Raw genomic sequence first — 27,059 nt, 5'->3', positions numbered from 1 at the left:
TGGGTGAGTCTGCCGATGACCCTCGAAAATCTCCCCTCGGAATGTACATGTTGCCACGGCGAATACTATATATAACCTGCTCATACCTGTAAGGAGCACCTGCCCACGCAACAGTGTTCTGGAGAGATCAATCCCAAACATTGAGTTGTTGCCACACAAGATGTCCCTGCTCTGTGGCCCATGGTGCGACAGCAGTCCCTTTCATCTGTCAGGCGCCAACGTTAGGGACTTTAGCATCGACTGTGGGCCTCTTCATCAAAGTGCAATCAATCTTCCGATCTTGGATGATTGCGATTCAGTCACTTGGTGTTGCTGATATTTCCCTGGTGTCCTGGAGCCCGTGGCCGGGCGCCATCTCTCCAGCCACTCCCGTGCCTCTTCTGGTGTTGCGAAGAACCAGGTCTTCCCCTCTGCCACCACTCTCAGTTTTGCCGGTAAAAGCATCGAGTACTTAAGTTCTCTGGTGCGCATCTCTTTCTTCACTTCTAGAAAATTGCACCTCTGTTTGGTGACCGCAGTCATGTAGTCCGGATATAGTGCTACTGCACAGTTGTCGATCTGGATCGAGGGGGCAATTCTCGCCGCCTGTAGAATTGCATTGCGGTCCCGAAAATTGAAGATGCACGCCAAAATTGGTCGGGGGAGGGGCACCGGATGTGGTCTGCCACCTGGTACGCGATACGCACTCTCCACAGAGAAGAAACTGGACAGGCCCCGGGGTTGCAGTTGGTTCTTAATGAGGTCTTCCACAAAGAGGTCTAGGGCTGGCCCACCTGCATCTCCGGTACGCCAACGAGGCGCACATTATTGCGTCGGGAACGGCCTTCCTGATCATCCAGTTTAGCCAGGATCAGTTTGTTGTCTGCTTCTAGGCGCTTCACTTGTCTCTGTAGGGCAGCCGTGTCTGTGGAGAGCGCAGCCACCGTGGTTTCGACATCCATCAATCTTTCCTTCATTTTCGAAAAATCCGCCCGTATAAGGGAGATATCTGTGGAAATCGTGCCAAATGAGGACTGGACTGTTCGTAAGGCGGCCATTACATCTTTTAATGTGACCTCTTCTGATTTATCGATTTATCCGCCGCCAGAGGAGTTGCCCAGGCAGCGTCCATTTGGGAGGACTCCGACGATTCTTTATTGTATGAGTATTCCGTAAAGTAGGCCCAGGCCGAACCGCCGGCGACTTCCTCAGGACTCGTCACCGTGCGTTGTTACGGGCTGATTCAGTCTTCGGTGCCGGTCTGAAGACCAACTCATGCGGCCCAGCTGACCGCCTCCTCTCAGCGCGGCTCAAAACGGTGTCCGGCGGCCTCCCAGCAGCCCGGCGCAATGGATTGCTCGCCCCCACATTCACTGGGCCTCCTGCAGCACTGACCCCCTCTCTCGTGTCCCTTATCGGACCGTGTGCTCTGTCCTCCGGGGGTTGTGGGCTTCAGGATTAGAGCGGGGCCCGCACTCACTTGTACAAAGAATTCCAGCACGATTGCCGATCCACTATGCAGTTCTCCCAGTCTTCCTAGCCACTACCGGGGCGGACGCCTGCGTGTCCTGTCGCGCCCCACGGCGCGAGTCTGCCGCTGTGTCTCCGGTAGGGCTGCTCTGTTCATCACCGGCCCCAGTCACCTCCGGAGGCGCTCGGGTTTGCTCTTCCACGGGTCCGGAGATCACGCAAGTCCCCGGTTTCAGCATGGAGCACAAGCTGCAGTCGCTCCATCTTTCAAGTGGCCACTTCTGTCGCACCTCCTGGACTCCCAAGCGGCACAATCTGTTCCGCAGACTAAGCGGATTGCGGTCCGACCGATTAGGACCGTGTGGTGGCAGGTTTAGTGATCGGATTTATCGGGAGAAACTCCTGTGGTCTCGGAGCTCTGTTAGGCTGCGGCCATCATGCTCGGCTGCTAGCCACACCCCCGAGTATGTAGTTTCTTGAGGTGATTGTGTGGGGTGCGATGTAGTCGGTGATGGTGGTGGCGAAGGGTGTTCGGGGTCCGGGGGGTCTGTAGACAAGAGTTCCTCTTAGTGTGGCTTTGGGGGTGGTCTGGATCTGGAAGTGCAGTTCTTTGGCAGAGGGGAAGGTTTCGCTGGAGGTGGTGAGGCAGAGGGTGCTCTTGTGGGTGATGGAGAGTCCCCCTCCTGGGTTGTTGGGGCGGTCTTTCCTCTGGATCTTGTATTCATCTGGGATGGCGGTGCTGGATGCATTGGTCCAGGTCTCTGTGAAGAAGGCGATGTCGGGTGAGAGAGTCGAGTAGGTTCCACATTTCCATGGCGTGTTTGGGTAAGGAGCGTACGTTGAGGAGGATGCATTTTAGGGTGTCGCCGGTGCTGGCTTCGGCTGTTTTTGAGGCCGGGGTGGCGGTGAGGGTCTGGTGGCAGTGGAGGCAGGAGAACTGGCAGTGGGTCGTGTTCGGCAAGGCCTGTTGGCATTCTCTAAGTCTTCCAGGGTTGAGTACGAGGAGGGTGGTGGTGTTGTAGTGATGGGTAGTAGTGGGAGGTCCAGGGTTCCTGGCGCTGGCAGCGGTCGGGTCGCGCACAGACGGGCACAGACGGGCTTGCCTTTGGCATATACAGGACATTGCAGCACTCCTCAGGGTGGATTAAGGAGAGCCGTGCTTCGACTTCCTGGGTTTCTTTTTCTAGGACGTACCTGAATATTTTGACCTCCAATATTATCAATCACAGATTTGGACTCAGGCTGGAGAGTGCATCTGCACCTTTGATTTCAACCAGAACTTTTTCAATTTCTGACACTGTTCTGCGATGTACAACTTGGCTTCGTAGTGCCAGATGGCCTTTGGGTAATTTCTGCACACTGGTCGCAAAACGTCTAATCGTGCTTAGAGCTCAGACACAAGAGACAGACCTTGTGATGGTCAATCACCGATATCTGTTTGTGGCAGTACTTACACTGTTTGAAACCTGCATTTTTCAGACTGCCCATGCTCCTTGCACACTGGAAGTATCTTTTAAGAAACCTGTTAAGCTCTGACAGAACTGAGGGAGGAAGCTCAAGATCCACGACCGAAGACACAGAAAGAAATGAACTGACGTCAGCACATTGAGGTGGCGGCTCTGTAGAGAACCAGACATCACATCTGGGCCAGAAAAGACTTGACGTGGAGCTGCACGATGCTACCTACTGACACACAAGGACATTGCCAAGTAAATTCTCAAAAACTAGCCCGTGCCTGTATTCCCTGTGTATTCACAAGGGGTGGAATTTGTGGTTAGAAGTATCCATCAGAAAGGAAACATTTGTTTTGTTTCTAAGTAGATAACACCTTCATTCATTTATTCCATAGTAAAAGGATTATGAGATGTACCCCTTACCTTGGTAAATGATAGACCGATGCCTTATGCAATAAGGCAAAACGGTCTCAAATGGCTCCTCCTAAATTCCTTCAGCAATTAGTTCCCTATAAGAAAATGTTGAGTACTTTTTTTAGCCTTAGCCTACTTGCATTTCCCAGTTATTTTAGTGACAATTGGTTTCACAAAAAGAGCTAAGAGTTCACCAAAATTACTCAGGCTGGTAAGTAGTCTTTAAGTTGACCTATTGCAATATAACTGGCATCTTTAGGCTGGACTGCTACAAATGCATTTTTTCCAGTGAATGCCCTCTCAGTCAACTCGAAGATCTTGCCTGTATTAGTCAAAAGACGTGGTATCATGTCCAAAAGTAAAAATGACTCACAGAGAGAACTACTGTTTCAACAAGGGGCCACAACTCCAAATCTATAATTCTTCACACGTTCTGTGCATTTACCAAAGAGTATTCCTCTATGACTGACTACATGTGGAAGAAGTGATCATCCAATGTCCTGTATGAGATTGTTCTGCCAAAAATTCTTCTTGACTAAACAGCTTGACAAGTACCTTTCCAGAGAAAAGGGTTCTTTCCCGCTTCATTTTCCACTGGTCCCTTAGTCACAGCATCCTGCCTCAACCCCCTCCCCACAACTCTCTCCCAACTCACTATTCTATTCCACTGCTCTAATCTCGTTCGTCAAAGGGGCATCAATCAATAAAGCATAAATATTGCCTTATATAATAAATTATAGGGTCCTCCGTAATGTCTCCGTCTGCAATCATGTAATTATTTATGAAAGTAGCCATTGCTGTTCCTTTCAGTCAGTTCCCTGCCAGATAACCCATTTATGTCCCCTTCAGTCCCCTTCCAGCCATTAACACATACATTTGGAAGCTTCCTGCCACAGGGGGCCCAATGGACCGGTGTCTTGAAATAGGTTGGAAAATCCAGGGCAGTCTACATATTTGAGTTTGATCAAATCTCAACCAGATTCCATGACATTTGATACATTTCAGGGTTTAATTGATTAAATGGTCTTATCAGGATATGAAGATCTACTACTCTTGTTGGCTTAATTAATCTCAGAGCAGCCAAGTTTTATTTAATACTTTTCTATGGAGTGCGGGTGTGGGTTGTGCGTAGGAGAACGGGTTTCCTTACTCAGCATATTCACCACTGTGATTTCGAGCTCGCACATCCTGTCTGACAGTTTCTTTCCTTCTCCCACAATGGGGGGGTGGGGAGGGGGTGGTAGGCATCCATTTATTACAGGGTAGATGAGAAGGGAAATGCTAAATACATTTTTTGTAGGCACTAAAATAACAATCTAGTATATTTTTTACCACCACAACTTTCTTGCTCCGATTTTCTTTATTAACCAGATGATGCAGGAACAGTAAAGCCTTCAATTTTACTGAATGCTTCACCAAAACTTAACTCAATCTTTGCCGCGGCAGACTCATTGTTACACTCTCTCCAAAAAGTATTTGTTTAAAGTCTACAATGTAATATGTGATCATGAAAAAATCAGAAAGTATTCACTATCTCCAAGGACCTAATTAATCGTCAGGAAGACATGAAGGAGGAACAAGAGGATTGATTTAAACAAGGCTGCATCCGTGTCTACAAACATAACCTTTTTAGATAATTGGCAACTTTCTTGGCATCAATGCACAGTACAAGAAACAGAACTTTGGACTCTACTACTATAAATAAATCTGAAGATGCAAACTTTAGGTGTCTAAGAGGAACTTTTACACAGCAACGGAAGCGGTGATACGAGACAAATTTACATCCAACAAGTTTGGTTGGACACATCAAAATTAAGAGGAGAAGGTTACAACATATTCATAGAGAGTTTGAGCAGCTGCAAATAAACAGCCAACATTAATTAAAATAAATACAAGAAATACAGAGAGAAAATGTTAACAAAATTGAGAAAAATGCAATAAGCCCATTAATACAAATGATAAAGACGTTGTTTTCCCTCGCAGTGTAAGTAACTTTGGCCAAGCCACCTACTAATTCAATACAAGTCACAATGTAATGTGCCTCTATTAGAGGCCGATCATTCCTCAAACACCAGTCATCAACACAAAGCAATGAAAGCAAGGTTCTCGTTCAAATAATAGTAAAAAAATAACTCAGCTGGATAGGCAAAAATATTCAACTCGTTTTTATACAAAATGGCTTTGGGGAAAGGTTGGGTATGATTGTTAGGATGGTGCTTTTACAACGGGAGCACTACAAAGGAGAACAGAAGCGTTATTGTGTGGGTATAGCAGTCTGTGCACAGTGATATACAATCTAATCAGGGAGATGTTATAATGCAACAAAACTTCATCATCTAAGAAACATTGTTTGTTGTGAATGACAGCTCAGAACTGTACTATGCGTAGGACACTGTTTTGACATACAACACATGCATAGGAATGGAATAGGAAGTTTATTTAAATATATAAACAAATAACCTCGTAAGTACCTATACCATACCAAAATGACATTATTTAAGATGAGTAGGAAAGTAAATGGTCAGCGAATGTTGCAGGTATCTTTATACTATTACTTAAAAGAATTTTAGTAGACCGTGTTACGGGGCAAGAGAGAGAAGGTGCTGATCCACGAGAGGGTTAACAGCTTTAAACCAGAAACAGGTGAATGTCTCATAAACCAGAAATAGGTGAATGTTTCATAAACAACAGAAGATAGAAGGGCGCTGGGCATTTTCCTCCCTCTGTTCCGCATGCCCAAACAGGGAGCTACAACCTGGCAGCCAGTGATTGAGAGGATGTTAATAGAGGCAAAGTCACTATTGTGACAGGCTTTTGACTGACAGAAGGCTACTGCGGTAGGTTTGACATAAAAATGAGATCGGCCATTTGTTTGGTTTGGCCTACACAGGTTGTCTATCAAATAAAGGCATCTAGGGCAAGATCCAATTAGAGGTCCTTATAGTTTGTTTTTAGGACAGCACTTCAGGTAATGAGAAGCAGGTGAAAGGTAGCAATAGATGTGGAGAAAGAAGAGTGGAGGAGGGAATAGCTGAGCTGGAAAGGCAAAAGAAAGGAAGGGCAGTGGGGAAAGCAATTCCTTCCTTAGCTCAAGTCAAGTCAAAATAACTTTATTCGGTTCAAAGACCATAAAAGTTTGGCAAACAAACATTACGATGTAAAATTCTCATATCATTTTTGTAAAACCACATACATACAACAAATGAGATAAAAATATCATCAATAATAAAATTTAAATGGGAATTAAAATTGCGCATTAAAAACAACATTCTTATTTGTATGCTAGTGCTCATAACGCTTTCGAATAGCCATTACAACTGTAATATAATTAGAGACCGCAATAAAGATAACAGAAGTAGCCAAAGATTGCCAGTAGTTAAAACCTTCAATGCAAGTACAAGGCCGGATTTCCCTTAGGAGTGGGGCTAAAAAATGTCCACTTGGATCTTTGTAAAGGGGGCAAAATAACGTAAAGTGCAGCGTGCTCAGAGTTGCCATATTATCACATGTACAGGGTGTAAGTTTGTCGACCCACCCAGATTGTCTTGGTAAAGCCATTAAAAAGTACAGAGTGCTTAAACGAAATCTAGTTAAAAGAAACCTTGTCTGTGAATTAGTGGTGAAATTAGATAAAATTGCTGTTAGGCAAGAAACGAACAAGAGGGACAGGTCACCTCAGCTTGTGTATGGTGCATAACTGCCCAAGAATAATGCGCATCTTTTATAATGGCCTTATAGCGTTTGTGCGAATACTCGCAGGATTATCATAGTAATGTCCCAGGCCTATTTCAAAGAGCCTATCTCTCACATATCGGAGCCAGGGGATCAACAGTGCACTATCCAAGTTAATACAATCTTCAATCACCTTCCTTGAGAACAATAATTTCTCAGACAGCCAGATTTTTGCCCATAGGAGCCATGGGGCAATGTCAATGCGGTCGTTTACATATTCCAGTCCCAACCCTCGGTCACAAAAGAGTGTAGGTGCGTTATTTGGGGACATCAATAGCCTTTTTATAAACTTGTTTTCCATGACTTGTATGTGGGGACTTTTATGGTAGCCCCAGACCCCTGCCCCATAGGAAGCAACAGACAAGCATTTTACTTTGTATAGGGTACTTAGCTCTGTCACCGGCTTGTAACCTAGCTTACAGGCAAAACGGAAAAGCTACTTTACAACCTTGCTTGTCTGCTGAACTCTTGCAGTGGCGAGTGGTTCCACTTCATCTTTTATGAAAAATGTTCCCCAAATAAGTAAAATTATTCAGCTTCTCAATACTCTTGTCCGTTACTGCTAAACATCTAGTTTGAGTCAATTTGGGGCACACACCATAATATACGATTTTGTAAAATTAACTTTTAGATCAAGCACCAACAAAATCCGTAAAAGCATCCAGTTATTTTAGGAGTCTATTTGCTGTCGGAGCCATTAGCATGGTGTCATCCGCATACGATAGTAGTGGAACAGGTCACCCCCCCCAATGTGGGGGATATCAATTTCCTTGTTTAATAAAAATGCCTCTAGGCCATCAGTGTCAATTAAGAAAAGAAAAGGAGTTAAAATGCACCCCTGCCGGACACCTTCTGTGGAGACAATGGGCTTGGTCTTTTCCCCGTGTGAGCCGTATCTTATGGCAATGGTGGTGTTAGTATGGAGCCTTCGCAAAAGGGAGATCAGTGCTTCCTCTACGCCCCTTTTCTCCATTAGCGCCCACAATTTCTCACTGTTAACGGTATCAAAAGCACTGGACAAGTCCATGAAGGCCAGGTACATGGAACTCTTCCTGGCCTACATGTACTTGCACATAATCAGGGACAAATTGAGGCACTGCTCTGTGGTACCCAACCCCACCTGAAGCCATATTGGGTTTTTGACATGACCCCGTGGTACTTGCCCAAGGCTCAAGTCGGGGAAGGATGACCCTCCCCAGTACCTTTGCTGTAGCATCAATAAGGGAAATTGGGCTGTAACAGGCAAGGTCATTACTATTGCCCTTTTTAGGTGTCGCCTAGCAAAAGCAGCGCATGCGCTGCACTCGCTATTGCGAGTACCTTTTGGAATCAATTTGCCGAGGGCTTGAATGCACGCGTCTGCATGGACAAACATGGCTGCTCTTGCCATTTGTCCATAGCAGACAGCATGTGTGTGCCTGTGGGAAAGTGGACAGTCCGCCGCCATCTTGCAAAGCTTTCGTTGTCATAGCAACGAAAATGCAGCTTCGTATATGCAGCTTGTTTTATATCTCTCAAATTGTTTCTTTAGTCTTCTCTCTGTTTCTTTGAGCACCCGGTTGGAAGTCGAAGCTGTACGGCTACATTTGCATCACTACTCCTCATTTCCGCATTTCAACATGACGTACATTATTTTGAAGCTGAGGTCTCGTGCCTGGAGAAGGGAGACTTGTATCTAGAGGACAGGAGCCCTCCAGTGCGGGATGGGAGATTTCTCACTGTTGCACAGGACACCTTCTGTTCAGGACAGGAGACCCTCGGCCGGGCCGGAGACTTCTCTGCGGGAGAGAACCGCCCCTCCTCGGCGGCACAGGAGACCCCAGCCGTTGGATACCCTGTGCGGGACCGGGCACTTTACACAGGACAGGGAAGAACCCCCCCCTTTTTAGGATCGGAGACCACTCGTAGATCAAGAAACCACGAGGGACAGGAGATCTCCTTCCTCTTCTGCTCAGGTCAGGAGACCTCCCCCACAGGTACCATGCCAGCATGCCTTCCTGCACCCCCCTCCTCCTGGCCTTGACCCTGCAGGTCTGCTCCCTGGAGACGAGGACTCCCACAGATCAGTGCGCGGGCTTGCCTTTGGGGCCGGAGGTGAGGGGTCGAGCGGCGGACAATTTTGATCTAGTGTTGTGCCTAGTGGAATTCACCGCACAGTTGTGCGTAGTGAACATCTTACAACCACTTTGTCCTGACCCTCTCACAAAGTGGTTGTGACCTGACCCTCTCACCATCCCCCTTGACCCCTCTCCCCAATCCCCCCCAGTCCACCACAAAGGGAGTTTTTGCTGTGATTTAGAAGCCAATCTGGGGGGAGGGATGTTGGATGAGGGAGAGACCTGCTGGGGGAGGGAACAGGGCAATTAAGTCCACTGTATTGTTATTGAGCGTATTTACCACTTATATTGCACACAGTCTGAGAGTAGATTGGTTTCGCAGCGCTTTCGGATGTCAGGGGAAGGACTTCCCAAAGAGGTCAGACCGGTACCATGGGGCGCATCTCCCGGTCTGTAACTCGTTTCTTAGTCGGGGTGGACCACTGTGAACAGGACGAAGTTGCCCAGGAGCAGCGGTTGCCTTAAGTCAGTGTGGGGGGATGGACGGTCCATACTGTTACCTGCACTGTGTCAAGCGGGACATGGGCGACTGAGCCCACTCTAGGCGCTTTCTGGCTTTGCAAGTGCTGGGACACGGGCTGGGAGTGACGGGTTCCTGTTTCTTGATTACGGCAGGTGGTTTGCTCAGCGGGGATGTCCGAGTGAGAGGCATTCGCTGGCTCGGACCCCTGCGAGCATGTTGGGAGCTGTAGGTCCTTGGATGGAGAGGACCCCTCACGTGTGCTGTGTGCCAACACACTGTAGGTGCGCACGAGCTGTTGCAAGGCTGGAATGCCTGGCATTCCGTGTTCAGGGGGCCTTCGAGTGTCCCATCGTATGGTCTCTGGGGGCGAGTTGTGTGGTCAGGAAACATGTAGGCTGGCCCAGGAGCACATCCGTGGTCGGGTCCCTCCAAGCACCGTAGTCTGGCCCCTGGGTGCTCCGCCCTCAGCCCACCACATAGGAGCCCGTTCCATGCTCTACCCCCAGGGGTCGAGTTACATAGTCTGGTCCCTGAGAACACAGTCCACAGCCTGTCCCCTAGGAGTACGGCGCAGAGTGTGCACCTTGATAGCAACGTCTACAGTCCGTCATCTAGGGCATAACTCACAGGGCACTGCCTGGTAGGCACCTAGGCGCAAGCTCCGTGGTCTGACCCCTGGGATCGTGTCCCATAGTGTAGTCCCGGAGTGCACAGCTCACGGTCTGTCCACTAGGATTGGGTCGCATGGTGTTGCCACTATGTTCGTGATAATTAGTCCAGCCCCTTGGAGCAGCACCCATTGTCTGGTCCCGAAAAGGCACAGTCCACAATCGATAGACAGTGTCTCACAGCCTGCCATCTCTGCTCCCTGAGATCGCGTTGCGCTGTGTTGTCCCTAGGTTCGTATTGCGAGGTCTGGTCCCCGGGAGCATGTCCTGTAGCGGGCCCGGAGATCACAGCTCACAGTCCGTGGCTGAGTGCGTGATCCGAGGTCTGGTGCCTGGGAGCACAGTCCACAACCGATAGCCCGGGGGTCATGTTACACAGTCTGCTCCCTCGGGACACACCCCACAGCGTGGCCCCAGGGAACAAAGCCGGCTCCCTGGGTTTGTGTTGCACTGTCAGCTCTTGTGGATAGGGTCGCACAGTCCAGTCCCTGGAAGTACGTTCCACATTGTGGTGTCCCGGAGCACAGGCGCGCCTCTGCATGTTCTGTCTTCACGTTCTCTGGGGCATGTTGCACAGCGAGTGTCCCGCAAGCCGATGCTATACGCCAGGTCCCTACAGTGAGTTGTGCGGTGGAGGTCCGTGTGACCCTGGTGCACGGCCCAGGTTCCAGCGAACATCACAGCAGGGACTAATGAGGGCAGTTTACAGCCTGGCACCGTGTAACCGTGGTCTGTCACTAGGGCCCTTCCTAGCCCTCTGCACTTGTGTTCTGTATCATCATGGTCTGTAGTTGGGCCGTATAAGCCATTTGTGTATCGGTGCCCGTATGACCGTACTCGGACTTTGGGGTCTGTATAAGAGTGAATGGAGGCGCTGGGTATCCACTGCTTATTAGAGGTTTGCTCTGTGGCTGATGACTGGCCTGTGTATGGAAGTGTTCTGGGGTCACTGTAGCCATTGCCTTAGTCTGGGTCCACATAATCCTGCCCTGTGCCTAGGTGCTGTTTAACACTGCTCTCTAGTGCGTCTGTATGAGTGGGATCTCTGACTGGCCCCCATAAGTGCATGCTCTGTGATAGGAAACCAGGTCTCCATTGGCCATTTGGGTCATGGGAACCCCTGCCGGGCTAATGACTAAGGGTTGCTTTTTGTATGTGTGTGAGATCATCCTCTACGCAGCTTGTCACATAGGCCAGTGGAACACGCACCATGTATACGTAGAGACCTAAATGCCCCTAGAAAATCCTCCTGGAGATGGTAGGGGCCGTCGCTCGGGACAATATTGGACTACATCTTGCCCACCTCTAACGGGTACCTAAGAAATGGGTTCTGTAGTCAAGTTCATTTTAACCATGCTTGGTCTTCGGGTTCCTTGCAGGCATCTTCTGAGATCTTCTTCCTTACCAGTGTGCTCTTTAGACCTATCTTTAATCACGACGCATCATTGTGCGCTCTCTGTTAAACCATAGCTGTATACCATGGCTTCCCCTGAAAGTTGAGTTTTTAAACCTCTCCCAAATGTGCACTCTTCCGGTCGGAAACTTTCTTTGTGGGAGTAGTTGCTCAAGCACATAGAGGACACGTGCGCTGTACGCAGTCTCATGCCTGGCTCGAGCTTTCAGTAGCTCGCCCACCTCTACCACAGATAAGCCTTATATATGATGCATATATTAAAGATGGGGTTTGCATCATGTTATTTTTCTTGAATTTTGAGGGGAGTTGCATGCCCAACATTGGCAGACCGTGCCAGCTAAATGGCACTGCGCAGTCTGTGGCATGCCAGCATTTCAAGTATTAGTTTTGGCTGTTTGAATTTAATTGTGCAATCATAGACGCTGAAACAGTATCCAGAGTGAGGTACCTAACAATTTATAAAATACTGATGTTTTCTTCAGAAAAATGATAATCCCGCGTGTTACCTGCATCACAGGCGGTGTTTCGAGTATAACATCTGAGAGGCATCAGTGGGTGCAGGTTCCCACCCTGCTGACATTCAGCTGCTGATATGAACAAGCATTAAAAATGCAATAGGTCTCGCCTTTCATCAAGTTAAAGCCATTTGCTTTGCTATACAACACCATTAGCAAAGCAAATGGCTTTAACTTAATCAAAGACGAGACCTATTGCATTTTTAATGCTTGTTTAACACTGGAACTACAATGGCCTCCTTCCAGGTTGCTGGGATGGGACCAATCACCACTGCTTTGAAGACATTAGTCAGCAGGGGTGCCCAAAGGTTTGGATTCCTTTTAAGCAAATCTAATGGGACCCCGTCAGGACCTGGAGCTTTCATACAAATTCCCTTCACTAAGGTCTCCTCGACCTCGGCCACTGAGATGCACTGAATTGGGGAGCCAGGGATAAATCCAGGGGCAGCCCCCCACTATTCTCCGCTGACTGCAAACAGTTTGGGTTAAACATAGCCTAAAAATGGGATTCCCAGGTGTCCTCCAAAGTCAGAGAATCCATCTGCCTCACCTCGTCCGTGAATAGAGGGTGATTAAGGATATCCCAAAAGCTTTTACTGTCTTTAAGGGAACTCGCTCTCTCCAAGTCTTCCCAAGCTAATCTCCTCAATTCCTATTTCCTTAGTCTAATTGTACTTTTTTGGGAGATTTACTGTGACATAACAAGGAGTGAGTGTGTGTAGATTGAAGGAGGGAGGGAGGAAGGGGCAAAGGGGGCTCCCTGAGGCAAGTTTGTTTTCGCTGTTCACTCATCCAACTGGTATAGCTGGTCAGCCCTGAAGTAGAAAGGCCACGATGGTGCATGGTTTGCCTTCTAATGTGTAAACTCAATAAAATAGATTTGAACCATAAAAAGTCACAACATGAGTTGGCATGTGGAGTAGATTTACTAATGTTAAAAAAAAAACTGCCGTGCAACTCTGCAACATGCACACACCTTCAGATCCTCTTTGTGCAATATTTTTAAAGATAATATGAACCCAAATAGAAGCAGCAACAAAAAGAGCATGCAGAAAATGTTTGTGAACTCTAATAAAAGCAGCAGAAGAAAGGCAAACTTCTAAACATATAGATAACACTTACCGTATAGGATGGTCTCCACATGTTTTTGGCCTTTCCATGACGGAGACCCATTTGTCATCATAGCTGAAAAGGGAAAGGTCAAGGTATGGACTCCCGCTGTATGACTGAGCACTGATGGGAAGCTGACCTAGAAGTCTCCTAACTGCCTCAGTGTGGCCACCATATTTTGCATTGATAATTGTGTCCTTAAATCTAAAAAAAAAAAAAGGATATATACATAGATTGTGCCCATAGACAAACGTTCTATTGTAGTGATGACTAGATAAATACAAATTTACAAATGTAAGCATGCAATATAACAACACACTTACAGACTCAAATGTTGAACATTCCAGTTTAGGAAAAGAAAAAACGCAAAGAGTGAAGAACTGCTTGCCTCAATATGCCAACTCAAAAAGCTCTTCTTACACTCTACAGGCCACGGCCAGTGTTTAAACCCCCTCAAATTGCAACCCCCTTGTCATACAGAGCCTGCAGCCATGCACTTTGGGGGATGTCAGCCAGTGTCCAACTGAATATGAAGAACAGAGAGGATACTTTTTCACTTATTTGCATTTACATTTATTTTGCACTTTTTAACTTCAGTTTAATAACTTTTTTGATTTTTGAAAAAACTCATTAATAAACCTTTTATATAATTTATTTTTACACAAGTAATGTGTTCCGTTTCCAGCTGTTGTTCCATGGCCCTTAAATTTATACTGTCCTGTTACCTTCACCACAGACAACAACTTTATGAAAGCGTCTGCAGTATAACCTGAAATGCTGCATGTTGTTATTATTTTCTACCTTTTCTTTTTGCACCACTTCCTCTGGTGCAGTTGGTTGTCTTTCCAATGCTTATTTCTTTTGTACCTCTGCATGTGCTATGATATTTGTGTGCATAGACCTCAGGTGCTTCAACATTCCAGTGGTTCCCATCAAATACTGCCCAGTGAGGTGCACACAAAAAACTGCCACACCAGTGATTCCTTCACTAGTCTTCCTTCTTGTGGTGCTGTAGAAGTATGTAGAATCACAATTACATCATCATCTTCAGATGGTGTAGCCTGCATAGTTGTGGTGGATTATGCACTTAGTGTTTGCTGGTATACAGTTTTGTCTGGGGCCATGATGGATTCAGATATTATTTTCTGCACACTGTCTCTGTTAAACAACAATCCAATAATGGTGGTTAGCAAAATCATTTGAGAGTTTTTTTTAAAGGGGGTGGGGGTTTACTTTTTGAGCAGTGTCTCTAGAGAGGCCAATCAAATTGTTGCTTTTTAGGTCTTGCGTGACCCAGCGCATGCGCTGGACTGGCGAGACATTTAGTAGGTGGGTTTCGAAAGTGCTACCCACATTTTTGTGCTGGCTACAAGAGTCAGTGCACGATGGCGTGCACGCGTCCAGCTGCTCCCCGCATTCCCCCTTCCCTTCTCGCCCAGCCATCTGCCTTTCCTGCGCCAGCCTTCAGCCCCATACCCCTCCCCCCGCTGCTGCGTGCGCATCCCTAGCATGCGTTATCGCGATCACTTTCGCTTTTAGAGTGACCACGATGAGGGATTGATAGCTCCTTCACACTGAGGCCACATTTGATTGAATAAAATCGTCTTATGTTCTTTAAATTGGGGTGCGAACGTTCTATAAAATTCGGAGGGAATCGAGTCAGTACCTGCGGCATTACCAAAGTGGAGACAAATATCAGTCATATTATTGTCAGTCTCGTGCTATCTTCTGTGGTTTTCCTCATCTTTTCTTGTCCTGGTCTTAGATCATAGTTTCTTTCCTATCCTTTTGATTAAATGGCTTGTATCCTTCAGCTGCTTATATTCAGGAAACTACGTTTTATTTTGCTAATTAACACTCCATGGGAGTGCATGTATTTTCGGGATCTCTCCACGATGTGCTGCTTCCACCTTCACGTGTTGCGCCCCCCCCCCCCCGAAAGGTAGTTGCTTTCCATCCAGCTTGCCCGATGCTTCCTTCACACCTCATCCTGCTTGGCTTTTTTTTGTCTTTTTAGACCTACTCCACCTCCATTGCTTCCTCCCACCGGACTTCACAAGCGCATTTCCCCCCCAACCCCCGGTATTAGTCGTCCGTTTCCCTCCCCCCCAAATTATTCTGATGGTCCTGACAGCTGCAGTTCGCTAATAGGATGCTTGTTTCTAAAAAAAAAAAAAACAAGAATTGGCATAGCCAATAGGTCTCGCTTTTGGGACCTTATAAGTGTTTAGACATGCAACAGTTAATGTTGTTGCACCAAGGATATTGTGCTGCATAACTAAATACTTATAAGATCCCAAAAGCAAGACCTATTGGCTATGCCAATGCTTGTTTTTTTTAACCTCCCATTTGTACTGCTGTACTCTCATGGGACTCATAGAACTAATGAGCTGGTCCTGTGGTATAGCGAGTGAGTTTACTTCCAGTTAAAGGTCCCACAGGATTAAAAAAATGAAAATAAAAACGTTGTCTCAAAAATTAAGGAGTAGTTTTACTTAAAGTTTGAGCACAGAGGTTTCCTAACAGGCCCAAATAAAAAGATCTCTTGAAGGTTTTAGTCAGATTTCTGTGCTTTCAAGTGTTGCGCTACTGCTTTATCTGCAAAAGGTAATTTGTACCGTGACTCAGAGTGGAACACCATCTCATTGGCTTATGTCATCAGTTTGATGTATTCCCAACAAGTTCCCACCCTTTTCAATAATCAGGGAGTAACACCGGAGAAGATTCACACCCTGTGCAATGTCTCTTGTTTTTTTTAATTTCCAAAATTAGTTTTTGGATAGAAGTACAATGGCCACTTGTGGAGACGACAAGGAAGAACAGTTCCATAAAGAGGAGGAGAAGGATAATTAGCCAGAGACTACAAACAAGTCCCTTCTGCAGGAAGAAATTAGTTACTTACCTGTGACTGCAGTTACCCAGTATTGGTACCTTTCATAGATTCACATGCTTGAATCATTAATCGTCGTCGAGATGGGAGCCCCTGGGACATTTATAATGGTAATGCCATACTAGACATAGAAACTAACATGCCTAAGGCCTTAAATTTAGTAACATATCCGAGTCCTTATTTAAAAAAGGACCAAACTTAAGAGAACAACCAATCAGCTGACATCACCCTCTAGAACTTTCCCGGAAGGAGCTCCAGTCCTTCAGATTTTCATAAGCACCATGCGTAACCAGATGTATAAGTGAGCCCTTACAAGGGAGGCAGGCAGGTCACATGTGAATCTATGAGAGATACCAATATTGGAGAACTGCAGTTACAGGTAAGTAACTCATTTCTTATCCAGTATTAGGGTATCTTTTATAGATTCACATGCTTGAATCAGAATAAATAGCAGTAATGAGCACATTTCATTCTATACGTAAGCCATACAAAACCTCATAGTCAACAACAATTTCTTGAGAGTGAAATACAAAAACATGCATACAAATTTAATTATGCATATAATAATGAAATAGCCAAAACAGTTTCCAATATTGGCATAACGAATAGAAAAAAAACAGAAATGTGCATTAGAAAAAAACAGAAAGGTGCATTAGAAAGGTTGGTGGAATGGAAGGAAGGCTCACCTTATTGGACTAGATGCCCGAGCACCGCCTGTCCCACCGCAGCATTCTTCATCAATTTGGAATCCAAGCAATAATGCTTAGTGAAAGTATGCTGCGTTTTCCAGGTTGCTGCCCAACAAATGTCTGTGAGGGGCACGCCAGCAAGCAACACCATAGACGTAGATAATGCCCTAGTGGAATGGGCATGAACTTTTGATTGAGGATGACCAGCTTGCTGGTGACAAAGGAGAAAAGGACTAGAGATCCATCGAGATATGCTCTGTTTTGTTAAGGGAAAACATTATCTGGGTAAACTGATTAGATTTTCTGAAGGATTTTGTTCTGTCTAGATAAAACTTAAGGCAACGCTCCAAGTCCAAAAAATGTAAAGCTCGTTCAGCTGCCGTTTGTGGATTTGCACATAAGGATTTTAAAACAATTGGCTAATTAAGATGAAAGTCCGAAGAGACTTTAGGTATAAATTTTAGGTTGGTAGGGACGATCACTATCGTTCTTAAATTGAATGAATGGTTCTTGTATCGTGAAGGCTTGGAGTTCACTAACCCTTGTTGCAGATGCAAGAGCTAAAAGAGCAGTTTTCCAAGAAAGGAATTTTAAGTCAGCTCTATGTATTGGCTCAAACGGGTGCTTCATAAGTTGAGCAAGTACCATGTTGAGTTGCCACATTGGAGGTGGAGATTTTACAGGAGGAAAAGTTCTGAAAAGACCTTTAAGAAACTGTTTTATCAGTCTGTTTGACCACAAGGAAGACCGTTTGGAAAGATCTTCGAAAACAAGTGACTGCAGCCAAGTGAACTTTAATCGAAATATGACCCAGACCTGAATCCTCTAGGTGGAGGAGATATGGGAAGACTTCCTCTGGAAATGATATGAGGAAATGCATCATTGCAGATTCACACCAGACACATAACCTTTTTCATTTCAAAGAATACGTTTTATTGGTGCTGTCCGCTCTAGCACAAGACAAAGTCTACCTGCAGTCTTGAGGAATGTTCAGGTCTCGAAATTCCTGGAACTCAGGAGCCAAGCCGATAATCTGAGAGAGCCTAGATCCGGGTGCTGAACTTGTCCCCGGTTCATCGGTAGAAGAGAGGGAAACGGCTTCAGAGGAATCGGCAGCTATAAGGACAGGAAATGAAGTTCTGTGAACCAATGTTGGCGAGGCCACGCTGGAGCTACTAGAATTAATTTGCAAGGTTCTGCTTTCATTTTCTTTAGAACCCTGGGAAGGAGAGGAATTGGCGGAAAAGCGTAGGCAAATACGCTGGACCAAGCTATTGAAAACGCATTCTCCAGAGATCCCTGTTGGGGATGCCAGCTTGTGAACTGATACCATTTGGAGTTGCTGCTGGAGGCAAACAGGCCTATAGCTGCGAGAATTGTTGTTGAGGGTAATCTTGCAGGTTGCCCTTAATCTGCTCAGTGAATCCGCTATATTTTCTTTTCCTGGAACGTACTCTGCTCTCAACAAGATTCTGTGTTGAATTGCCCAATTCCCAATTCGTTGAGATTCTTGGGAGAGGGGGAGAGATCGAGTTCCTCCCTGTTTGTTTAGATAGTGCATTCTCATAGTATTGTCTGCCCTGACTAGCACATTTTGTATCCCGGGTAAGAACCCCTGGAGAGCTAGAAAGACTGCTCTTAGCTCTAAGAGATTTATGTGTAGATTCCGCTGAGAAGGTGGCCACTTGCCACTGATTTGAAGTTCTTGCAGAAAGGCTCCCCAACCTTCCAGAGAAGCATCTGTTAGCACCAGAGGAGAGGCTTGTGGAAGGAAAGGTAAGCCCCGAGACACATGGTGAGGATGAATCCACCAATTTGGAGAAGCGCCACTTGGACTACGTCGTCAAAGGTTCAATTTACCTGAACCCACTGCGCGCTCAAGGCTTCCTGAAGAGCAAGCATGTTTAGACGGCAATGCGGAATCAGAAAAATACTACAGGACATCATGCCTTGCAGAGATTTGTACAGGCATACGGAAAGAGACTTTCTTCTTTGTATGCGGCTTGCTAAAGTCAGGAGTTTTCGTTGTCTTTCCTCCGTTTGATAGGCCCTTTTTAGAACCTTATCTAGGATAGCTCCCAGAAACGTTAGACGTCGAGAAGGCTGTAGGACTGATTTCTCTGGGTTTAGTGTGAGAGCCAACTTGCTGAAAAGCTGCAAACAGGTTTTGGAAGACTTCTTCGCGGCGTTGAGAGAAGGAGCGTTGACGAGCCAGTCGTCGAGATATGGGAAAACTTAGTGATGATGCTGTCTGAGAAAAGCAGCTACTGGAGCTAAGCACTTGGTAAAAATGCGTGGGGCTGATTTGAGCCTGAAAGATAAAACTCGGAATTGATAATGCCTGCCGTCTACAGGGAAACTCAGAAATGTTTTGTGCTTCTTGTGAATATGTATATGGAAACAGGCGTCTTGGAGGTCCAAGGATACCATGTAGTCGTTTACACTGAGACGCTGCAAGACTTCCTGAATGGTGACCATGCGGAATGACTGTTTCTTGAGGAATTTGTTTAGATTTTGTAAATCTAAAATTGGCCTCCATTTGTTTTTCTTCTTGCACACTAAAAAGAAGCGGGAATAGAAGCCTTTTCCCCTTTGATGAAAAGGAACTCGCTCTATTGCTCCTTTTTGGATTGTTGATGTTATTCCCAACTGTAACAGGCGCAAATGTCTGTGAGCCAGAAGTTGAGGAGGTATTGGTGGAGATGGCGGTAAAAATTCTAGGGAATGGCCGAATTGAATTAGTTGTAGGACCCAGCAGTCCGTTGTAATTTGTTTCCAGTTTTCGAGATAGTGGGATATTTTGCCTCCTACTTTGGGGGGAGGTGAAGAAGGTGCAAACGGCAGAAGTAAGAGGTCATTGACGCCTTGCAGAATCTTTTTGTCGTCTAGCTTTCCCTAGAAAGGAAGATTTTTAATAGGCAGTCGCAGGCTGTTGTCTCTAGGAGAACTGTGTCCTGTATTGCTGACTAGAGGAAGTAGAGGAATGGTACCTATGCCGCTGGTAACCTCCCCTGTGTGATGACTTGCTTTTAGCCCGTGGACCACAAAAAGGGGTTCTTTTATACTGGAGGGTGCCCAAAGCTTTGGCTGTATCAGTGACTTTTTTAATTCCCTGAAGGGCTTGGTCAATATGCTCCCCAAAAAGCTCTTGTCCATCGTAAGGCATATCCAGAATCTTGGTTTGGACCTCAGGCCTGAATGTTGTAGCCTTTAGCCATCCTTGGCGCCTTAGAACTTCAGCCCCAGCTAGCTGACGGAAACCAGTGGAAGCAATATCCGTCTCACAGTCAATCTCCGAAGCGGAGTGTTCGCCCTCCAGCAAAACTTTCCTTGCCTCCTCCTTGATGTCTTGTGGAAGATCGTTGAGGTAAGGAGCGAGGTCTGACCACATCTGCCTGTTGTAGCGCCCCAGAAGCGCTAAGGAATTGGACGCTCTGACTGTCAACGCGGACATAGTCAAAAAACGTTTGCAGATATTATCCAGCCTCCTACCCTCCTTATCTGGGAGTGTTGAAGCGGAGCCGAAGGGTTCTTTGACCTGCGCTGTGCCGCCTAGGCAAATCACAGAATCAGGTCTGGGGTGACCTGTGAGACAGGCTGGATCATCGTCAGGAGCTTTGTACTTCTTGTCGAGCCTTGGTAAGACTGGAGAAACTGTGGCAGGGTTTATTATTATTTTAATGCCCTGATCCAAAATATAGTCAATAATGGGCATAGACCTGACTGAATTCTTAAAAGGGTTCCTTAAAATCGTAAAGGAAACTGTCTTGTTTGTTGAGAAGGCATTGGAAGCTCAAATCATCTGGCTGCCCTTTATAAGAGATCATGGAATCCCCCAATATCTTCTGGAGGAGCGTCCACTTGAGGCGGAGATGCTGACGCTGGTGGAGGGATTATGTAATTGTCCCTTTCGTCCGGGCGTGATGGTGTATCCTGGAGTTCCCCTTCCTCCTGTTGGTCTTTTTCATCTTCATCCGAAGATGGAAGAAGCTGTACTGGCACTTGAGATATTGGAAGGGGTGGAGGCTGAACTTGCACCACAGGAGGTGGAGAAAGCGCTGCTGCACGAGACGGTGCGGACGTAGGGAACCTCTTTTTGTAGTCAGACAGCATAAATTGTAGGTCCGATATCAAAGCGGAAGGAAGACAAACCATTTCTGGCTGTTGATGTCGTTGCTCAGAGTAGTACATCTATTCATCATAGAACTGATCATCATCAGAGTTTTCTTGGTACTTGACGTTTAACACTGAGGGACTTTGCGCAGCCTGAAACATGCGGTCTATGTCAGAGTCACCTTCATCATCTAAAAGATGAGTTGGTAATAAGGCTTGGACCTTACTGCAAGGTGTTAAGGAGGGTGTCAATCTTTCTTTCTGAAATTTTCGCAGTGAAATTTATTTTGTCGTTTTAGAGTTTGGTGTTGTTGACGAGGTAGTCGCCGCTACACATACCGTCGTTGAGGAACTGTCAATGGGCATTTGTAATGAAGTGCCAGTAACTGTTGTAGATGACATATCGTCGATGATGGAACTTTTGTCGTCTAAGCTGTCGACGATGCAACAGAAGAAATCGTCGACGAGAGGGCCGTCGACGGTAGACTCGTCATCGACGCTGGCAACACCATCGACGAAGTACTCGTAGTCTTCTTTGTCGGACTGGTCGCCGTCGCAATCTTCGTCGACAAAGAAGACTTTCTGATTATTTTTATGGTCAATGACAAAGGTGCTTGACTTGTCGACGAAGAGGTCGTCGACAACTAAATAGACGCCAACAAGACTGGGACTGTGTCCACGGCTGTCGTCGACGAAGTCACTTTGACGACAGTAAGTGGAGGTTTTGTCTTCATCGTTGGTACCACCGTCGATGAGCTGTCCATTGACGGGACTGAAGAAAGCATGTTTCACCTTCACTAGAGTAGTAGTAGGGGGGTCTGAAGCAGATTCCAGACAAGATTTTTTGGCAGAAGTCAAATCCTGAAGACAAGGAGATGCCCTGGAAGGCAGATCTTGCTTCTTAGTAGCCACTGAAGACTCTTTGTGCGTCTTCTTTGGAGGTTGCTGCAAGGAATGACCTGGGAAGACGTCCAGAGGTCTTTTTTGAGGCGTCTTTGAGGAGGATGTGGAGGAACCATCACTCTCCCCAGAAGATATAGGGTCCTCCCTGGCCGTAAGCCTCTGCAGCCATATTAACAGCCTCCCCTCACGGTCCTTCAAAGTGTTTGAAGAGAAAGGGCGATGTACCTTGCAATCCTTTGGCTTGTGATCAGGATAAAGGCAGTAAAGGCAGTTTTTATGAGGGTCATCAATGTGAAGTCTTTTCTTTCTGCAGGTACCACAAGGCCTAAAAAGGCCTTTTTTAGGTGTGTCTGACATTAAGAAATTTGAGAACTTCACTCAGACAAAAGGTAATTAAGATGAAAAATACCTTGATTTCAAGCAGAAAATCTATAGACAAGGGAAATTTGAAGATAGTTTAAGAAAACTGAGCGGAGCTCAGGGGAGACTCCCTTAGCATGACGTGCGGTAGAAAATCTGAGGGACTGGAGCTCCTTCCAGGTAGGTTCTAGAGGGTTGTGTCAGCTGATTGGATGCTCTCTTATCTTTGGTCCTTTTTTAAATAAGGACTCAGATATGTTACTAGATATAAGGCCTTAGGCCTGCTACTTTTTATGTCTAGTATGACATTATCATTATACATGTACCGGGGACTCCCATCTCGACGACGGGGAATGATTCAAGCATGTGAATCTATTAAAGATACCCTAATACTGGATAATTTACCTTTTCAGAGAGGCAGAAGAGAGTGTCGGCTCAGGTTGTTAGGCTAACACCTGTAGACAGTATTTTTCAAGAGGCACTTTAAAAAAGTACTCTTTTTTGAATGTCTGGCAGTTGGAAATGTATCTGGAGGATCTAAGTGAGAGGGAGGGAAAGGGTGGTAGGAGTGTAGAGTAAGTCCTTTAACCATTCATAGTCTGGGGAGCTCACTTGGAACCTGGTACAGGGACTGCCCAACCTCAGATCTCTGGCATTTCTAAATGAAAATGAGTCTTATCAGGAACCATTCAATGTATCTCTCATCCACTTAAAGTGGATCCTAAGAGGCCCGCTTCCTAGCTGCGTGTTAAAACCTACTATAGCTAATAGATTGCAAAACCAATTTGGTGTTTGGACATTTAAGGTCCATGAAACCATAGTTTGTAGCATACACTATCCCACTAAAGTACAAAGAAAACATTGATAGAAAAAGACACGATAAAAGCAGTTATTTTCCGCAAAGATTGTACAGATGAAGGAACAGGAAAATATAATGGAGTCTGCAGGTATTACATTTTTCTAGAACTATCAAAGCATTGTCCCTGGTAGCACCAGAGGATGGCACAAGAATCCCAACGGATGAGAGAAGGGGCACAGTTGTAAGACAATTAGCATTATTTCACTATTAAAAGCAAAAAAAAAAAAAAAAAAAAAAAAAAAGGAGGGTTTACCTTTAAAGACAAGCCACAAAAGGTGAATCTTTTCCTTTACAGAGTGCAAGACCTTGTATCATTGGAAGGCAATGCTAACAAGCATTAGCAAAACTAATAGGTCTTGCATATGCAATCTACTGGCTTTGCCATTTCTTGCCCGCATACATCTTACCCCACAGGCCCGCCATGATGGACGCAGCTCTAAATGACATCATGGAAAGGTTTTCTATTTTTTCAACAACAAAAGATTACCACAATTTATGAGCTGTATGGCCATCTTTAAATGTGTTTTCTTACTTATTTTTTTAATTAAAAAAATCCATGATGGCTGCTGTGCATGCAAAATTTCAGCTGGAGGGCAAGCTAGTGCCGAAGGATAAATATTTATACGGAAAGAGAGGGGTCAGAGGAGCGGGAGAGAAAATAGTCCTTTATACAATGCAATGCAAGTTGGGGACATCAGTCTTACAAAAAAATAGGGAAACCGAAATGCTCCTTGAGAGGGACAAACACGCGTAAGGAGAAAATTGGGAGAAGACCACTGCACTACACAAGAAAGCAGGTCCTCAAATCAACAGCAAGAAGTGTACAGAAATCCCAATCTAAGTGAATAATGGATGCAGTAGGTCTGTTTGCTAAAAACTAAAGCGGTCTGCAGAAGAGACCTTAAATACAATAACTTATGCGAATAACATTTTTCTATATGGTCTAAAGTCCAAGTTCTGCAACTCTAAAAAACAGCAACAACATACATGTCAGTATATTCTTTTAATTGATTATGTCTACATTAGCTTCGCACCGATTGTCAACTCATTCACCATATGGCCGGTTTAAGAACCAGGAACAGTAAGATCCTATTTGTGAATTACTTACCGCCTTTGAATTTGTCTGGCAAAATTGTTGCTGGAGGCAGAGCATGGGAACTGTACAGCCTCACTGTGCAGCGTTGCATTCCTAAATAGATCACAGAAGTTCTCAAAAAGTTCAAGCAGCTCATCAGAAGTATTCTCAAATACAGCAATTACCTCCGTTGTAACCATGTTGTACACCACAAAGAATGAAGGCTAAAAAAAAAAAAAAAAAGTTAAAGGTTATGTGCTGCTCACCCCACCAAAAGAACCAGCTTGAACTGCGCATTTCAAGATCCCATAGCCAATCTGTAGAAAAGCAAAAAAAATAAACTACAGATGGAGACATAACTTTCGAACTTTGTTAAAGAACAAGTTACTTAGCTTCGGTAACGCTTTTTAGGTGGATACAGTATCTGCCTGTGGATTCCTCACCTTTTGAATTACCCCTTGGGCAGCATTCCACGGAAACTTTTCTCCATAGCTCTTCCATGTCGATGTGCGAGTACCAATGTAATGGCTCTGCTCGCAACCCTGCGCGACGTCATCGGAGCCATAAGAAAACCTAGTCGGCGTGCTGACGTCAGTTCCACCCATTTTTATTCTGAGCCTTCGAGGCGAATGGGTGAACCAACCACATTTCACAAGTATGCACAGTATACAACATTTTCCAAAACTGTACACAGTATACGATTTAAAGAAAATGAACTGGAAAGTCTAAAATATAGACATTTCCTAGTGAGAAGCATCATAATATTTTAACAACATTAAAAATACATGAATTTCATTGCAATTATTTTTTCAGTATAAACAGGCAGGCTACAGGGAGGCGGGTGGGTCAGTGAGGAATCCACAGGCAGATACTGTATCCACCAGAAAAAGCGTTACCGAAGGTAAGTAACTTGCCCTTCTGATGGATACATCTGCCTATGGATTCCTCACCTTTTGAATTGAATTCCCAAGCAGTCCTGCTACCGGAGAAGGGTGCCTGCCTACCTATACCAACAAATCTTGCAGCACAAAACGTGCAAAGTGGCCGTCTCTCCTCACCTTTGAGTCTACGCAGTAATGCTTCGCAAAAGGGCGAAGCGAGGCCCAAGTTGCCGCCTTTCAGATGTCAACAAGGACACCTCTAGCTAAAGCCAAAAAAGAAGACTTTTCTCTGGTGGTATGAGCTCTAATACCTTCAGGAGGCTCCTTCTTGGCCAAGGTGTAGCAGAGGATGATCGACCCACATATCCGATGAAGAGTTGGTCATCCAACTTGAAGTCTTTAGTCCTGTCCAGGTAAAAGCAGACCGCCCTCTTAGGGTCCAGGCGTCTCTCCTCCTCCTTAGAAGGTTGAGGGGGAGGATAGAAGGTGGATAAAGTGACAGATTGCCCTAGGTGAAAAGGAGTGACCACCTTAGGCAGGAAAGCTGCTCTGGTCCTAAGAACCATCTTATCCACATGAATTGAGGTAAAAGGAGGCTTGGAGCTAAGGGCCTGCAGCTCACTAACCCTCCTTGCAGAAGTAATCGCAATCAGAAAAACGGTCTTAAATGCTAAAACCTCAATGGACAACTTTGCAGCGGTTCAAAGGGGACCCCATCAAGAAAGTAAGGACTAAATTCAAATCCCACCGAGGCATGATAAATGGAGCGGGAGGAAACTTGTCATTAGACCCTTAATGAATCTCATGACTATGGGAGACTTAAACAAAGAGGGTTGGGTCTGATAAGCAAAGAAAAGCCAACAAGGCAGACAAATAGCCCTTAACAGTAGCCACTGCACAACCCTGATGAGCCAGGGTAAGAAAGAAACTCAAAATATCAGACAGGCGGACCTGCAATGGATCTATTGATCTCTCTCCACACCATTTAACAAATGTGGCCCAACTACCAGAATAGACAGATTTGGTGGAGTGTCTTCTGGCTGATAAAATAACATCCCCCACACCTGGTGGGGGAGAGAAAGAACTTAGTTTGCCCCGTTCAATCTCCAGGTATGAAGGTGCAAGCTCAGGGGGTGGTGGTCTAGAACCTGCCACTGATCCTGCGAGAGGTACGGGATGTCTGTGTACAACACCCTTCTTGGCCAATCCAGGGTGATCAATATGACTTGGCCAATTTTGGCAAATCTACTTCAGAACTGGAGGAATCAAGGGTATGGGAGGAAACACGTAAAGAAGCTGTAAGCCCCAAACTAGCTGAAACGTGTCCCCTAACGCTCCCCGTATCGGATACTAGAGACTGCAGAACGACGCGCAGTGGGTGGCAAACGGGTCCAACTGCGGAAACTCCCACACCCTGAAAATGTGATGGATCACCTCCAGATGAAGATGCCACTCGTGATCGTCCGAATACTGCCGAATGAGACTGTCTGCACGCACATTCAGCCCCCCGGCCAAATGATTTGCAATTACACAAATCTGATGGTCCAGAGCCCAGGACCAGAGTAGGAGAGCCTCTCTGCAGACATGATACGACCCTACTCCTCCCTGTTTGTTTATGTACCACATCGTAGTAGTGTTGGCTGTCAGGACCTGAGAGCAAAAAGTATCGCCCACAATTCTAGAAGACTGATGTGAAGCAATCTTTCCTCTTGAGACCAAAGGCCCTTGACCTCCAGGTGCCCCAGATGAGCTCCCCCACCCTAGAGTGGAGGTGTTTGTTATCACTGTGGCCACCGGAGACGAAGCTTGAAACAGCTTCCCTTGACATAGGGTGTCCGAAATACTCCACCACAACAGCTCTGTTGAAGTCTCTCTGGAGATTCTGACCACCTCCCTGAGATCTCCGTTGTGTTGAAACCACTGCCTGTGGAGGCACCACTGGAATGCCCTCAT

At 45.8% G+C, this 27,059-nt stretch overlaps 1 protein-coding gene across 1 annotated transcript in view; it reads right to left on the bottom strand.

Moving 5' to 3' along the window:
- The window catches only part of DET1 (DET1 partner of COP1 E3 ubiquitin ligase), a 142,665-nt gene that overhangs the window by 31,618 nt on the left and 83,988 nt on the right, over positions 1-27,059 (bottom strand). Inside the window, exons 3-4 of the mRNA XM_085644466.1 lie at positions 24,259-24,449; positions 13,349-13,540 (exon numbers count right to left, since the gene is read on the bottom strand). Coding sequence (XP_085500592.1) covers positions 13,349-13,540; positions 24,259-24,449 — 383 coding nt within the window. The remainder of the gene's footprint in view (positions 1-13,348; positions 13,541-24,258; positions 24,450-27,059) is intronic.

Source organism: Triturus cristatus, chromosome 3_1, assembly GCF_964204655.1.
Source record: "Triturus cristatus chromosome 3_1, aTriCri1.1, whole genome shotgun sequence".
NCBI classification, from domain to species: domain Eukaryota; kingdom Metazoa; phylum Chordata; class Amphibia; order Caudata; family Salamandridae; genus Triturus; species Triturus cristatus.
Note: the sequence above shows the minus strand (reverse complement) of the source record. Positions and strands in the feature narration are given on the sequence as shown.